The 14,335-nt window shown below is 41.4% G+C and overlaps 1 protein-coding gene across 2 annotated transcripts in view; it reads right to left on the bottom strand.

Annotated features, from left to right (window-relative positions):
• Positions 1-1,401: 1,401 nt before the first annotated feature.
• plekhh3 (pleckstrin homology, MyTH4 and FERM domain containing H3) overlaps positions 1,402-14,335 on the bottom strand; it is a 48,540-nt gene continuing 35,606 nt past the window's right edge. For both annotated transcript variants that reach the window (XM_028455413.1, XM_028455414.1), the window contains exons 8-13: positions 10,993-11,200; positions 10,676-10,803; positions 9,386-9,506; positions 7,645-8,133; positions 7,381-7,572; positions 1,402-3,275 (exon numbers count right to left, since the gene is read on the bottom strand). In XM_028455413.1, coding sequence (XP_028311214.1) covers positions 3,105-3,275; positions 7,381-7,572; positions 7,645-8,133; positions 9,386-9,506; positions 10,676-10,803; positions 10,993-11,200 — 1,309 coding nt within the window. In that variant the 3' untranslated portion in view covers positions 1,402-3,104. The remainder of the gene's footprint in view (positions 3,276-7,380; positions 7,573-7,644; positions 8,134-9,385; positions 9,507-10,675; positions 10,804-10,992; positions 11,201-14,335) is intronic.

Below are 14,335 nucleotides of genomic sequence, written 5' to 3' on the forward strand. Positions count from 1 at the left end.
TTCTAAACCTAGCTTGATTTCGATGTAGCATGCTCCGACAGCTCCGCCTTCCGACTCCCCCTCCCCCCTGTGCTTCCTCTGAAGCCACCCCCCCTCACTCACATGAACGCGCACGCAGAAGCAGACCTCAGCCAAGCGTATGATGTCGCATTCAGCGGTAAGATATACTTTATCATTTTATATGTTAAAAAAGTGACTCATTTACTAACAACGGTGGCGGCCAAGCTAGCATGTTAGCATTAGGTTACCCGGTAGTAAAGCGTTTAGAAGGAGGGCGACATTCGTCCCCAAGTTGTAGTCCTCCTGAAAACAAAGGTTCATTATAATATCAGCCTAAAGTTACACGCACCTCTCAGACAGTGACTCGGGAGCAACAGTTGACACAGCGGGGTTAGGTAGTCTCACAAGTGAGTCCTTCCACGGCGTTGAAGTCGACGGAGCACAGTTATAGCTAAAAAGAATCACAAATATCCTACATTACAGCTGCTGACCGCCCTGCTGAAAGCAAACACAACACACACGATCAAACACGCACACATGTATACTGTACACACTGTAGCTGCTAAACTAGCTCGCACTAACAGAGAATCAACAGTAGCATCGGGCTAATCCAACAACAGAAATACTTTGCGTTAACATCTGGCTAATATGACAAATAGCTTGAATTGCTTCCACTATTTTAAAAGATAACACAATCACCCAGGCAACAAAACAACTTTACCTGTCCAAAAGTAATTCAGCAACCATAGCATCAGTTTTCAGGCCCTTGTCCTCCTTCAATTGTCGCCATCGTTCAAAAAATGTTCCGATGCAGATTTTTGTCTTTCCTCTCGCTAAATCCAAAGACCTCTTTTTTGCAGCTTTTTCTAAAAACGTCTTTCTTTTCTTGCCCTTCTTAGCAGGGCAAGACGTTACCAGTAAACGTGGAATAGGTACTTTCTCCGCCATTCTGTTGTCTACTTCCGGGCTTCCTCTAACAACGGTGACGCGCTTTTTAATGTACGCTCGTGCACGCACGGGGCCGTGAACGAGCAGGAAGACCAGGAGACGTGATTGGTTGAAAAAAAAACGAACCGTGAAAATCCCATTGGTCGCAGTTATTGCAGATTTACAGACGCTACAGTTGACAGATTTTCTTCGTTCCTTTTTCAGAATACATAAGATCTTCACATCTGTCCGGACATAGTGAACATTTCTACCAAAAACTTGAAAAGTGTATCTGGAGATAGTTACCAACCCTACCTTTAATCTGTAGTTTTTGTCACTTAAAAAAATGTAGAAAGACGAAAACTAATGACAAAATTAAGATTGGCCACTTATTCAGCAGCTATAATTGAGCAGAAAACCATAATAGAAAAGTGTGATCAGAACTGAAACACTCAAGGTTACATTTAATCAGACTTACTGGTAAAAGGGCTTTTTTTTATTAATTACATACAGTATTTATATTTTTATTGCACTCCCAAGTTAGTTAAAAAGAAATAGTGCAATTAACTATACATATGACATAAAAAGGTACCATGCAGCATACAAACAAGCTTCATACAAAGCAAAATAAACATCTGCGGTTTGATTTGGTTTCTCCTGTACATACGCGTAGCTTGGAGCTGCCTGCAGCTGCGGTAGAAGAGAAAGCCAAGACCTGCGTGTGAGCAGGAGACACGGCTGACTTGTCAAGGCCGTGCACGGTGAGAGGATTTAGGAGGCTGGTTATTGTGTTGGGATAAGTCACAGACGGCACAATCAAGTACCTTCATAAAGGCCTCAGGTTTCTACATTGCTATGACGACAATCCTGCAAATTCAACTGAACAGAATATGAAACGGGATCAAAGTAACTTTTTTTTTTTTTTTTCTTGGCGGTCGTTTGGTTTTAAAGCTTATTTGAAAGAAAAAAAATCTTTGGTCCACATTCAAAACCACAACTTTGGCTTCACAACAATATTGGCATAGCAAACACACAAAATGAGTTACACAGGGTACACACACACACACACACTGCTTTAGACAGCAGACTCATCTATGATTCAGGTCCTCTAAAGTGAACTATAAAATATGACTGGGTCTGCTATTAAGACATACAAAAAAAAAAAAAGTCTACCGTAATATAAAAAGCATCCATCATGATGAGAAGGGTTTGGGGTTCAGCTACGTTCTTTCATTTCTCTTCTTAAATACAAGGGGAAAATAATAAACATGAAGCACCTGTTACTTTCAGCAGAAAACAAAGCTGACTTACACAAAATGATCCAATCAGTCAAGTGTTAACCATGTTTTTCATGTAAAGGATTACAGCACGACAGGACCAATCAGAGCACTTGGTGGGAACCATGCAGAAGCAGCTCCATAGTCCTTTGGTTTGTCTTTTTAAGCCAAAGAAAATGCTTTTACACACACACACACACACACACACACACATACAGTAATAATCCCAGAGGTGGGAGGCGTTTTCCCTGTGGCAGCCGAAGTGACTTTGCTACAGAGTTCAACATCTGCTTCCAGTTCCAAGTTCACATGGCTCACTGCATCAACAGTTCCAGGTAATGCAAGGCTGGCTGATGGAAAACCAACCATCTCTGATGATCATGTCTGCATGAGGCCCACGTGAGGAGAGTGTTTGTGTGTGTGGGGCAGGGGAGATTTGTGTGTTACTTCACACTATTCCAGCAGTGCGTGAGGGGCGAGTACCTTTGAGGAGTGTTTAAACCTTTATGAGTGGAGCGCCACATGCTCCGGTCTCCCAAAGTTCACTTTCGCTGAAGTTTCTCACATGGAAAAAAAAAAAAAAAAAAAAAGGTTAAGTTGTAGCTTGTGTGACAGGATAGGGGTGGGGGAGTGTGTGACACCTCATCAGTGACCACATTGGTTTCTGTGGGTTTCTGGCCTCACTTCTCCCCCCCCCCGCATCCACACACCCGTGGCCTTCTCCGTCCTCCCCTCATTGGCTGGATCTTTGGGCTGGAAGGAGAAGCGAGGGTTTATTTTCATGGATAGAGTGAAAACGGCCTTCTCTTTGTTTTGGCTGCTGCGGTGTCCCAGCAGAGCAGGACTAATGAAGGGGGAGGGAGGGTTGGGGGCTCGGGTGGTGATGGTGGTTTTGTCCCGTCACACGGGGTGCGAGGGCAGCTCGAGGAATGTGGGTGTGGGTGGGGAGCCCAGATGACGGAGGGCCACCTCGGTGCTCTCTGTGAGGGTGACGTCTGTGTCCTCCCCTTTGCCTCGCTGGCGATGGATGGCACTGAAATACGCATTCATCAGCTGCATGATCTCAGTCAGCTGTGGAGGAAGGGGGGGGGGGGGGGGGGGGGGAGAAAGGGAAAGGGTTAAACTGGTGGCAGTCTCAGAGTCAGACTGGCACCGTCAGAGTAGACTGGGAGGAATGATGTCATCCAGCTGGAGATAGTGGGGCTGCATCCGAATAGTCCCTCCTATCTCCTTTCCTATCCACTTTTCCTTAAACCCCTTGTAGTGTTTAAGTGGTGGCCATGATAAGGAGCATTCCAATTCTCTTAAAGCTAAGGAAAGGAGGCTCAATGCTTTCTTTATAACCTCATTTAGCCAACGAAACACTGATGCATCCTTTACCAAAGGACATGAGATAATGCTGACCCACAATTCATTGCGGTGACAACATTTAAAGGGACACACTCAGCCAAGCGCTCACGGAAACTCACGATGACTGAAAAGGGAAGCAGATTATGTAAATTACAAAAACAATAAGATGCCTTCAACAATTTAAATAATCTAAAACCCATATTTTATGATATATAATCCATATCATCAAATTATAACAGAGCAAAAGGGATTAGAGACATTTTTAGCCACATTGTGTTTTATTCAACGAATTTCATTCACCTCGGCCTATATCATGGATAATGTAAAAATATTTATTTAGGATTAATGTTGATTTCCGAGTGGGAGGTGAGTGTGAGCAACCATTCTCAATGTGACGTTCTTTTAGTTTCACTTTTGTTCCTCTTTTCCTTTGGTTTACATTCAAACCTTGTGATATTAGAGATTATATCTCTAAATGCACTTTTAGGAAATTTGTAGTTTTTTCACCACGGCAGACGTCACTAACCACCACTGTGGTCAGATTATTACGCCACCTAGTGGAAGTGCGTCTGATTGCCAAAACAACATGATGGCCACTCCTTCAGGAAATCTCCTAACACCTGGGGTTAACAAAAAGTGGCTAGGAAAGGAGATAGGAGGGACTATTCCTGAGGTAGAGGATGTGGGTGAGTTTAGCTCACAAAGCCCCAATCGGTAAATACATTTAGTTTAATTAAAACTTCTTTACAAAAAGGTGGTTTTGACAATACTAAACCCTAAAATCCCAATATGACATTTATCTGCATGTTGTAGACCATTTTCTGACCTTCTTATCACAAAATCAATGTACTGTTTGTGTGTAGCCAAAAAATAACAGCTGTAACCAATCAGTTGTTAGCTGCCAAAATTGCGGGAGAGAGAAAATAAATGCTGAGGATGTCTGACAGCACACTTTAAGTGACTCTTTTTGCACTTTCAATAAGAAAAATTGGTCTTATTTATGTTATTGTTTATTTTAACAAGATAAAAAAAACAACAAGTTAACAAGTTTGTAAGTATATTACAATATTTTGGGTCTTTTTTCCTCTTTCCAAAAATATTGTATTGTATTGTGATCTTGAACCGTCTATCATCCCACATCTAGTATTTAACATCCATACGAGGGGTGTGCATTGCTATTAATCCGGCGATACAATATAATTCACAATACCTTAGATCCTGATATTAAACAATACAATATACATTGTGATATATCACAACATCAATAATTACAAATTTCACCTTTACAAGTACAAAATGGTATATAATACAATTCATTAAAAAAAAATGTAAACTTGCAAAAACAAGTAAATGGTAACCAACTGTAATTCAACACCAGTATCAAAAACAAGTGGTAAGGTTATCAAACTGTCAAATTACATTTAATATATATATAAACATATTCTGATTCTGTTCTGAAGTTCTGAATTTCTTTAAAAAAAAAAAGTAACCACTTACTGTACATCTATAAAAGTGTCTAGTATGTTTTATGATAATAAAGTGCAATCAACTTCTAAGCTAAAATACATTAAAAAAAACAAAACAAAAACCTTAATTTAATTTAATAAGGTGTGGTGGTGCGTTCACTGACACCTAGTGACCGGGAGTTTACGTGCTATGCATATGTTGGCACAGTTAAATGGTTTTTCATTAAAAAACATGATGATGAAAAAAAAATTAACAAAACTATGACATTTTTTAAATTGATACGATAATCGCACAGTGAAATGTTGCGATATATCACCAAATTGATTTTTTCTTTACACCCTTAATTTATACGTTCTCAGTTTCTCTTAGGGGTGCACCGCTTGCTTTTGTTCTAGATAATACATGTTTGTGAATTAGTATAAATCTATACCATCATGAAAATGTTTTGTTTGTTTGTTTTTTAACCCAGAATTTAAAATAAATGAATGAAAACATGCTGATCAAGGCCAGACTGCAGCACATCAAAGAGTGTGGCCGACCCCTCCCACCTCGGTCACAAACTGTTTCAAACTCTCCCCTCTGGAAGGAGGTTTCGGTCCATCAGGACCAGAACCTCCAGACACAAAAATAGTTTCTTTCCCTCCGCCATCAGCCTCATGAACACAGCCCCAGTCCCTCACTGCTGTTCCTTTCAATTCCTATTCCTATGAACTGATCAGATTCTGATGGTGACCATAGTTTTCATACTTTCCCACAAAGCAGAGGGAACCTTGTACCCTTTAGTAAGGTTGACACCACAACCCCACTCCCCTCTATCAGGACAACTTTACAAGCTGTGCATGTGTGAGGGCATTTCATCACTTTGACACATTTGAGTGCAGCAGCTGTTGCAGGAGAAAAAAATTATACAGTGATGCTGGTGTGAAAGTTTAGTTCACGTCCCACTACATCATTCTGACCTTTGTGCAAAGGATTGCCAGAACCGTAGTGATCCGTTTTCTGACAAAACATGTTGAATGTGAGTTAAAACAGTCGTTTGGCTTTAACCATCAGCAGCGGCTCATTTGGAATCATTTAAACTAAAACCCTCTATTCAGATTTTAATCTCTTACTGTCCCTTTGCTGCAGGCTTGATCAGAATCACCCCCGCCTTAAGAATCTTTTTCCATCACAAACCCTCTACGTTCACCAGAAATGTGGGCCTCAAGTTAATAAAAGCTGCCGTTCCCTTTGCCTGTGTCTCTAATAAATAGCTAAAAGCCACTTTTGTGTCCCAGAAGACAGATCACAGAGGGATTTCTGTTCTGTGGGGGAAGATGCAGGCTAATCGGCTCAATGAAAGGCCAGATTTGTTCTAAACAGGAGAGGGGAAATGTCTGTTTGGAAGTGTGTCCAAAATTCTCAGAAATGTTTGTCCTAATATTTTCATCTAACCACAGCATTGAAACACGCCCCTGTCCTGATTAAATCCAGGAAATCAGACTTATGGTGGTTACATCAACTACAGGGTGGAACGGGCTGTGCTTTCCATCGAGACTAAAATATAGAGTGTTTTTAAAGTAGCATCACAAGCTAGTAGAAATTAAAAAGTCACCTGGCTCTGCAATGTAAACTAATGCATGGTTAGGATGATTAGGATGGTGACCGTTCCCACTGAAGGATACTTCCAAGTTTCCCAAGATGCATTTCTAACCTACAATGACAAAAACCTGAAGCACACTGAAGCTAAATATCTCCGTTGATTTGCCACCTTTGAATGTTCTGAAAGCATTTTAAGCAAAAAAGTAACAAAGTAGAATATCAACATGTGGTCATTTGATCCATAAAACTCGACATTTTGGAAACCCGCCATTGTGCTACTGACAAAATTTCCGATTAACTTCAAAACAAGAGCCCTATTTACAAAAGCGCTAAAAACGAATGGAAGACAAGAAGAAATGCTTTTGTTTTGAAAAGAGGATGTTTGATTTTTAGCTTGAAGCCGGTCTCAGGATGATTTTACGTTCTGCTCGCAATGCATCATGGGGTGGTTGAGTATGACTAATGTGCCTACCGTGCACACTTCAAAAATGTCCCGCTATAGTAAACATCCGGGTATTTCTTGCATACTATCTAATGTGAACACACTACATACTAATTATGACTTCAGACTTATGAGTAGTATGTTGGTACGACATTTCGAACACAGACAAAAAGAACTCAATCTAATTTAGTGGAAGACACTCATTTAATGGTATGAACATTTAGTGCAGAATGGGAAAGTAATGAAATAAAACATGAGCAGTAGCTGGCAATATGCATCTATTCAAGTTGGTTGCAACACGCCAATAACCAAGAAAGAAGAAGAAACTCAGTCTACCTTAGTGGTTTCGAACAGCAGATCGCGATCCCCAGCTGTGATCTTGAAGGTGTTACTGTCCGACACTCCGTAAGAGCAGATCTGACCATAAGGAAAGGACTCTAGAGCTTCAGATTCTCCTTGTTTGTACAGAGACACAGATGTAGCAGCGACGCCCAGCCACAGCTTCTGGGAGAAACTCCCTGAGGAGCTCTGCAGGAAGAGAGCCAACAAAACATCAGCGTCCATCCTGGATCTAAACCCACCAAATCTCACAGTACTCACAATGTAGAAATCCACTTCATAGAGAGTGCATCCAAAGCCTGACCACTGGCGTGCAATATTGAGGTAGGCGGCCATGCTGTCCCTGCGGCTGTAGCCTGCCAGGCCTTTCCATTGCTCCAGGATGGATCCCATCATGGCTGCTGCCTCCTCCTTCACCCGGCTGCGTAGCCGCAGGTCCTGCTTCACCTTCTGCTTGTGTGCCGTCGTTGCCGTGTGGCTCCACAGCGTCCCTGCCAGGAGGCCGCTGTGAAAGCGATGTGCTGTGGGGCAACCCTGAGCCGCTACCTGACACGGAGGCATGGCCTGAGGCGCGGACAGAGACATGAGGACTCGGGCTTCAAGCATGTGACCGGGGAAGAGCTCGTCTAGGGAAGGGCAGGGTGAGTGTGAGCTGAAGTCTCCCATCAGACACTGCAGCCTCAGGGCGGCTAAGGCCTGCAGGTCATCCTCACAGGCCGGTAACTGTCCACGCACCACCATTTCATGGCACTGCAGAGAGGACACACACAAGCTTTTAAAGTGTAAGTACATCCTAAAACCTATTTAAATCCCTTTAACAGCCTTCAGACGGGAGGTGGAACAGCTGGCTCTAAGGCTAGGCTAATGCTAATGATAATGCTAGGTTAATGCTAATGCTGTTAGTGTTATTGCTAGGCTAATGGTAATGCTAGGCTATTGTTAGGTTAATGCTATTGCTACGATAATTCTAAGTTAGTGTTAATGGTAGATAAATGCTAATGCTAAATAGTGATCATGCTAGGTTAATGCTGCTAATGCTATTGCTACTCTAATGTTAACGCTCGACTAATCCTAATTTTAATGCAAGCTAATATTAATGTTAACTAATGTGACTTCTAATGCTATTGCTACTCTAATGTTAACGCTAGACCAATCCTAATTTTAATGCAAGCTAATATTAATGCTAACTAATGTGACTGCCAATGCTAGCTAATGCTAATGTTTGTTAATGTTAGCTAACGCTAGCTAATGTTAATGCAAGATAATGCAAATATATGCCAACGAATTGCGACACAGGCCAGCACCTGCATCCTCACTTGCATTATCTTCAGGGAATGCAAATATTCTAGTTAATCTTCGTCCGAATCTTCACATTTTAGTCTAAGTATTTAAATTTTGCATTATCAGTTGTAAAATGTCAGAGTGACTGCCCTCTATGGGTTGAACATCAGCTATTGCATTCGAATTTTGCTATTGGCTGCGATTGGATCCGTGACATCATTAACCATCATTGTTGGCCCCACCCCTCCTATAAAAGCTGGGGAGAAAGACTGGTTTCAGCCTGTGGGCGGTAATGCTCCTTGCCTTGGTTGCCAACTGCCGTAAAACTACACAGAAGAAGAAGAACTGTTTCCTACTCTCATAGCCCTCAGTGAGCATTGATTGACAGCGCTGTGGGGGCGGGGTTGCTGTGACTGGGTGTGTCTTAGCTGCTCTAGGAGAAATACCCATTATCAAGGCATTTTTTGAATTTCCCCCTAGCGGCAGGTCAGCAAAAACCTGGGGGTGTACTTACACCTCAACACCTCGTTCATGAAAATGAATGACTGAGCGTGTCCATTTCATACAACACTACAAGTCTTGCTTTTGTAAAAACTATCCAATGACAACTAGTAAACGAGGCATGAATCACTTCATAACGAACTATGACTTGTTCGCTTGTTGGCACCACCCCATGTGGAGTGAGTGCCGTCCTTTCTAAGCTTACGTTATGCTCCATTACCTGCTCGAAGAGAAAGAAATACTCGATGCTGTCCACAGATATGCTGTCAGCGTCCAGCAGGCAGTAGAGCTTGAAACAAAGCTTCCACTGGGATTTGGACTCCGACTCTTTGGCAGTGAAGCTGCAAAGGAGTGATGAAAAGTGCCAAGGCTGAGTCAGCATAAAAAAAACACACACTGACAAGCATGAATTAATGACGTGTGTTAATATTTGACCAAATGCAGCCTTTTTTTTATGCAACCTCTCTTAACTGCTCTTTAATGCAAACACTTGCAATTCAGATCCTCATAGAATCAATACAAACAGATTCATTTATATTTCCAAAAGGATCCATTGGACGTTTTCCTTTACATTCAAACAACATCAAATTAACTTTGCATTATTCACTTTCCTAAAGTTCTTACTTCCTTATGGGTAAAACTTCCTGTGCAATAAATGGATAACAAAAGCACTCGGAGAAGGCAAACCTCCGCCAAAAATCCTCTTTCACAGATATTGGCAGTTATCTGAATCAGCGATACTCATCATGGTACCATAATCAATCACACACTATCCCCATTAATAACTATACAGTAGGTCCAAATATATATATATGGATGCTTCAAAAAAAACGGGGATGAAATGTGCAATCTAGATCCGACCCAGATGAAACGTAGTGGGGTATTTGATATAACTGAGTCAAATTTCATAAAGATAATTACAAACTCAGATTAGATTTTTGAGAAATTTCACCAAAGATGAGATAGAAATTTTTCGATTTTTTTAAACTGATCCAGAATCACAATTATGATCCTGATCCTGTCCAAAATTTCATGAAATCTTCCATGGTGTAAGGTCCATCTTTGTTTAAAATGTTGACAAAATCTGTTTGAGTACTTTTGACGTAATCGTGAAAAATGACAAATACACAAAATAAATAAACGCCGTGGAAAATGTGACCTGCTTGGCAGAGATTATTATATTTAATGAGCTGTCATTGGGTAACGCAGACATTTCATCTCATCTTTATATGGACACAGTCAAATGTTTACATCCATATAAACAGAAAATAGACTTCCGCTTGATACCTTTCACAATAAGAGTCCTAGAAACAGGCTATACACCTTGTGATCAAGTGAGAATGAAAATAGCTTACAACGGGTATGACAATGAACTAAAAAATTATGGAAGAAGTGCCTGTCTTACTGATTCACCACACTCCAGCCCAGTCACCAGTAGTTTATTTACTGAGTGCAACGTGTCTGCTTGGTTTGATGGTGTCAGACTGAAATAAGAAGCTGTTTTTCCAACCTGGTCAGGATGTCTGCGATCAGAGTGCCTCCTGTGAGCGGCTGCTCCCACAGTGCGTTCTGCTTGTACAGTGCAAAGGTGTTTTTGCTCTCTTGCAGCCCGAGCTTCACTTGCATCCTTCGAACCAGCTGCAGCAGGAAAAAGGAAAGAAGTCACAGAGACTATTAGAACTCTAAATGCCAGTAAACAAAGTGGAAGCACAAATTCAATTTCTGTGATTTGATTATGGCCTCGTAACGTCACTGGGCTTCCAATCACGCAGTGAGCTTTTAATCAAAGGCAAGTGGAAAATTGAAACTCTGAGAATGCTCCCAAACCTCTGTGGCAGTGGTGTGTGAGCTGATGTACAGCTGGCAGGACCCGGGGCCCGGATAGTGCACGGTGCACAGCATCTCCTGACGGCTCATCAGCATCTGGATCTCCTCCCATGACGGCACACACTCCCGACACTTGGTCCTCTCCAGAGCTTCGCTGATGAATGACGCGTAGTTATCCATCTCTGACTCTGGACTTTGGCTCTGGATTCTACACAAAAGAGAGCGTGCGTGTATTTGCTGAATTGCATTCGGCAAAAAATGAGAATATTTATACTTAAAAGCGTCTGCTCATGATTTGTAAATCTGTTAAGTATTACACTGTATTTACAGACGTCAGGTCTTCTTCATTTTTTGTTTGGCAGCAGCAAGAGGGGAATCAATGAGGCAACGGATGACTAATGTTCTCACTTTAGCTGTTTGACTTAAAGGACTTGACAACTCTTAATCCTTCAAAGAAAATGGAACTGGCAGAAAAAAAGAAAGAAAAAAAAAAACATGTTTGAAGTTGGGTAGCGCACGAAACAGGAAGTGGCGATTCCGTTCCTGTGAACCGGCGTGACCTGGAGCTTCCTCCCAGTGGAGCATCCAGGAGCACTCGCTGTGTGTGCGCGTGTGCATGTGTGTGTGTGTGTGGAGAACAAAGGCAGCAGACAACACGCTCCAGCTGAAGCCTGTGGTCTTGCGCTTGTTGAGAGTGAAAGGTGTGAAAGGAAACCTGTTGAATCGTGTGTAAACTGAGAAATGAAAAAGCAAACAGTTAAGGCCATCCCACATGATGAAAGACAAAAAGAGGCTAACGGGAAAGTCTGAAATGCTTTACTGGGCACAAGGAAAACACTTATTCACCATTATGTCTAGTTATATGATAACCTTTACCAAGCTGGATTTGTTCTGCTGAAACAATATTCCTCTGAGTCTCTGAGAGCTGTAAACTTCTCTCCTTTTGTTGCCCCTTTCCCCCCTTCTCCTCTGCCTTCTCTCTCTGACAGCAGCAATCCCTGGGGGTTTCTCAGGGCACTGGGAAGTGGAGCCGAGGCTTTCTGGGCCTTCTGCCCAGCTCCAGTGTAAGCTCTGCCCAGCTGCACCCTCCACTCTGATCCACAGAGTGAAAGAAAGTGCGTGAGAGCGACAGCCAAACGTATCAAAACACAGAGCCAGCAAGTTCCACTGCATGATTATGAATTGCCATCGCATGCAACAGTTCCATTAGCTGGAGGGCCATTCCCAGTACAGACATATAGATAGAAATGTGGTGGTTTGATGGTGTGCCGTGAGACAGGAAAACATGGAGCAGAAGGTTAGCGCTGCTAATAACTTACATTAGCACGCACGCCTGCAGAGCTAATTCAGACCCTGCAAATCCAGCACCCAAGCATTGGATCCGTCTCAGCAGCATGCTAACAACGTGAAGGCATATCATGCTACGATATCTAAACTGATGGTATGGGATGCAGGCGTCTGCATTGTCTGGACTTCATGTTTTCTCTGGTTCTACCTCGTCTCTTAGTTTTACTTGATTTCTGAGCTACTTACATTTCTGCATCAAAAATTAATATGAACATTTACAACATTTTCTGCATGTTTAAACAACTATTGCACACGATCCTTATTTTAGATGACACGTCTGTGGAAACCGGTATGGACAAACTTTCTGTGTGAAAGCACAATTAACATGTGACATATCATTACTAGTTCTTTCGAAAATAGGCTTGAAATAAAAAAATTAAAAAAAATGGCCTTCACTGTGGGAAGGGCTCCTAAAGCAGTTAAGACACGCCCAGTATATACTATAAAGTAAAAGATCAAACTATGCTATGCTAACTAGCTACTCAATGGTCACTATGCCTCTCTATTTGCAATTCTCTCAATGCAACTGACTCGCCACAGATTGCAAAGTAGAGAAGTGCTAGTTTATATAAAAGGGGCGGGGCTAACAGTGCCTCATAGTGAGGTAAGAAGCCACCAAAACATCACAAACCATATTTCTAAGCCAATAGCAAAATTTGCCGGATTTCAACCCACAGCGGGCAGTCACTCTTTCATTTTTACAACAAATTACGTCAAATTGAAATATTTTTAGTAAAATTTTAAGAATTGGACAAGAATCAATCAACAACACTACTTCAAACCCAAATACATTTGTTGTCAGCAGAAAAAAGGTTTTGCGATTGAGTTGCTCTTTATGGTTTGTATTGGCTAAAAATGAGCAACTCCTTATGTGTGCTGAAACTCCTGGTGTGCTGATAAGGTATTGCATGTAAGAAGTTGGTGGTGAGAGATTATTTGCAATAAATACAGTAAAAGCATTCATGTTTGCAATTCAGCATGGAATTAATTACAAGACACTGATGCAAAGGTCCATCAAACACTGATAAAAGCTAGTTTGAAGAGGAACATTTGGCAACATAGGTCAAGACTACATGTAGTGCAATCACCACAACTATGCATGTTTTGTTTTATTCTTGCAAAAAAACCCAAACTAATTTATTAGTGCACAGATGTGACCATCACCAGCACTCCCTAAGGAAAGGTAAGATATACTTTATTATGAGGATTGATTTTAAAAGAGGGCAGCGTTACACCAGTGTGGAGGGAAATAAAAAGGGTCAAAGGGTTAGGGATGACATTAAAAAGAATGATGAGAACAAGGCCCTTTGGGTCGAGCTGTAATATTTTGCTACTATTGAGCAGAAGTGTGACTGATGCTGTGCCAGTGTATTGACATATGTTGAGAGAATACTTATGGAAACCATCCCAATGCTCAAACACTATGAAGAAAAAAGTGAACAGAAAAAGTAGTGGAGTGCGTACAGCGGTGATAGTTTTGATCGTACTGTGTGCGCTCCGAAAACACAGCACACAACACACATAACGACCCTGTCCAATAGGGGTGTTGGAAAAAAAAAAATCGATTCGGCAATATATCGCGATATTACAACGCGCGATTCTCGGATTGATTCTAAATGCATCCATATCAATTTTTTTTTTTAATTTAAAATATTAACCAGGAAAGTCTTTTCCACTGCAGCAGACTGTAACTGCACAAAAAAGTGCACTGAAACCTGGTCATGTTGACCTGCTTGTGTTTTTCCAATAAAATCTAAAAGAAAAGTACTGACTTTCTGCATTTATTTGTTGTTCTAGACATATACCTCAGGTAAGTTGCACTAAACCCATGTTGCACTGAAGTCAAAGTTGGTTTACAAGCCACAGGCAGATTGTATGTTATTTTTTATTTTAAGTTGTTGGCACATGGCATGTTAAAGCCAATGTTTTGAGTGTAAAATATGCTAATAAAATATATTTCATACATAATGTTCTCATGAAGGTGTACACATTTTCA

Source organism: Gouania willdenowi, chromosome 8 (assembly GCF_900634775.1).
Source record: "Gouania willdenowi chromosome 8, fGouWil2.1, whole genome shotgun sequence".
Lineage (NCBI taxonomy): Eukaryota > Metazoa > Chordata > Actinopteri > Blenniiformes > Gobiesocidae > Gouania > Gouania willdenowi.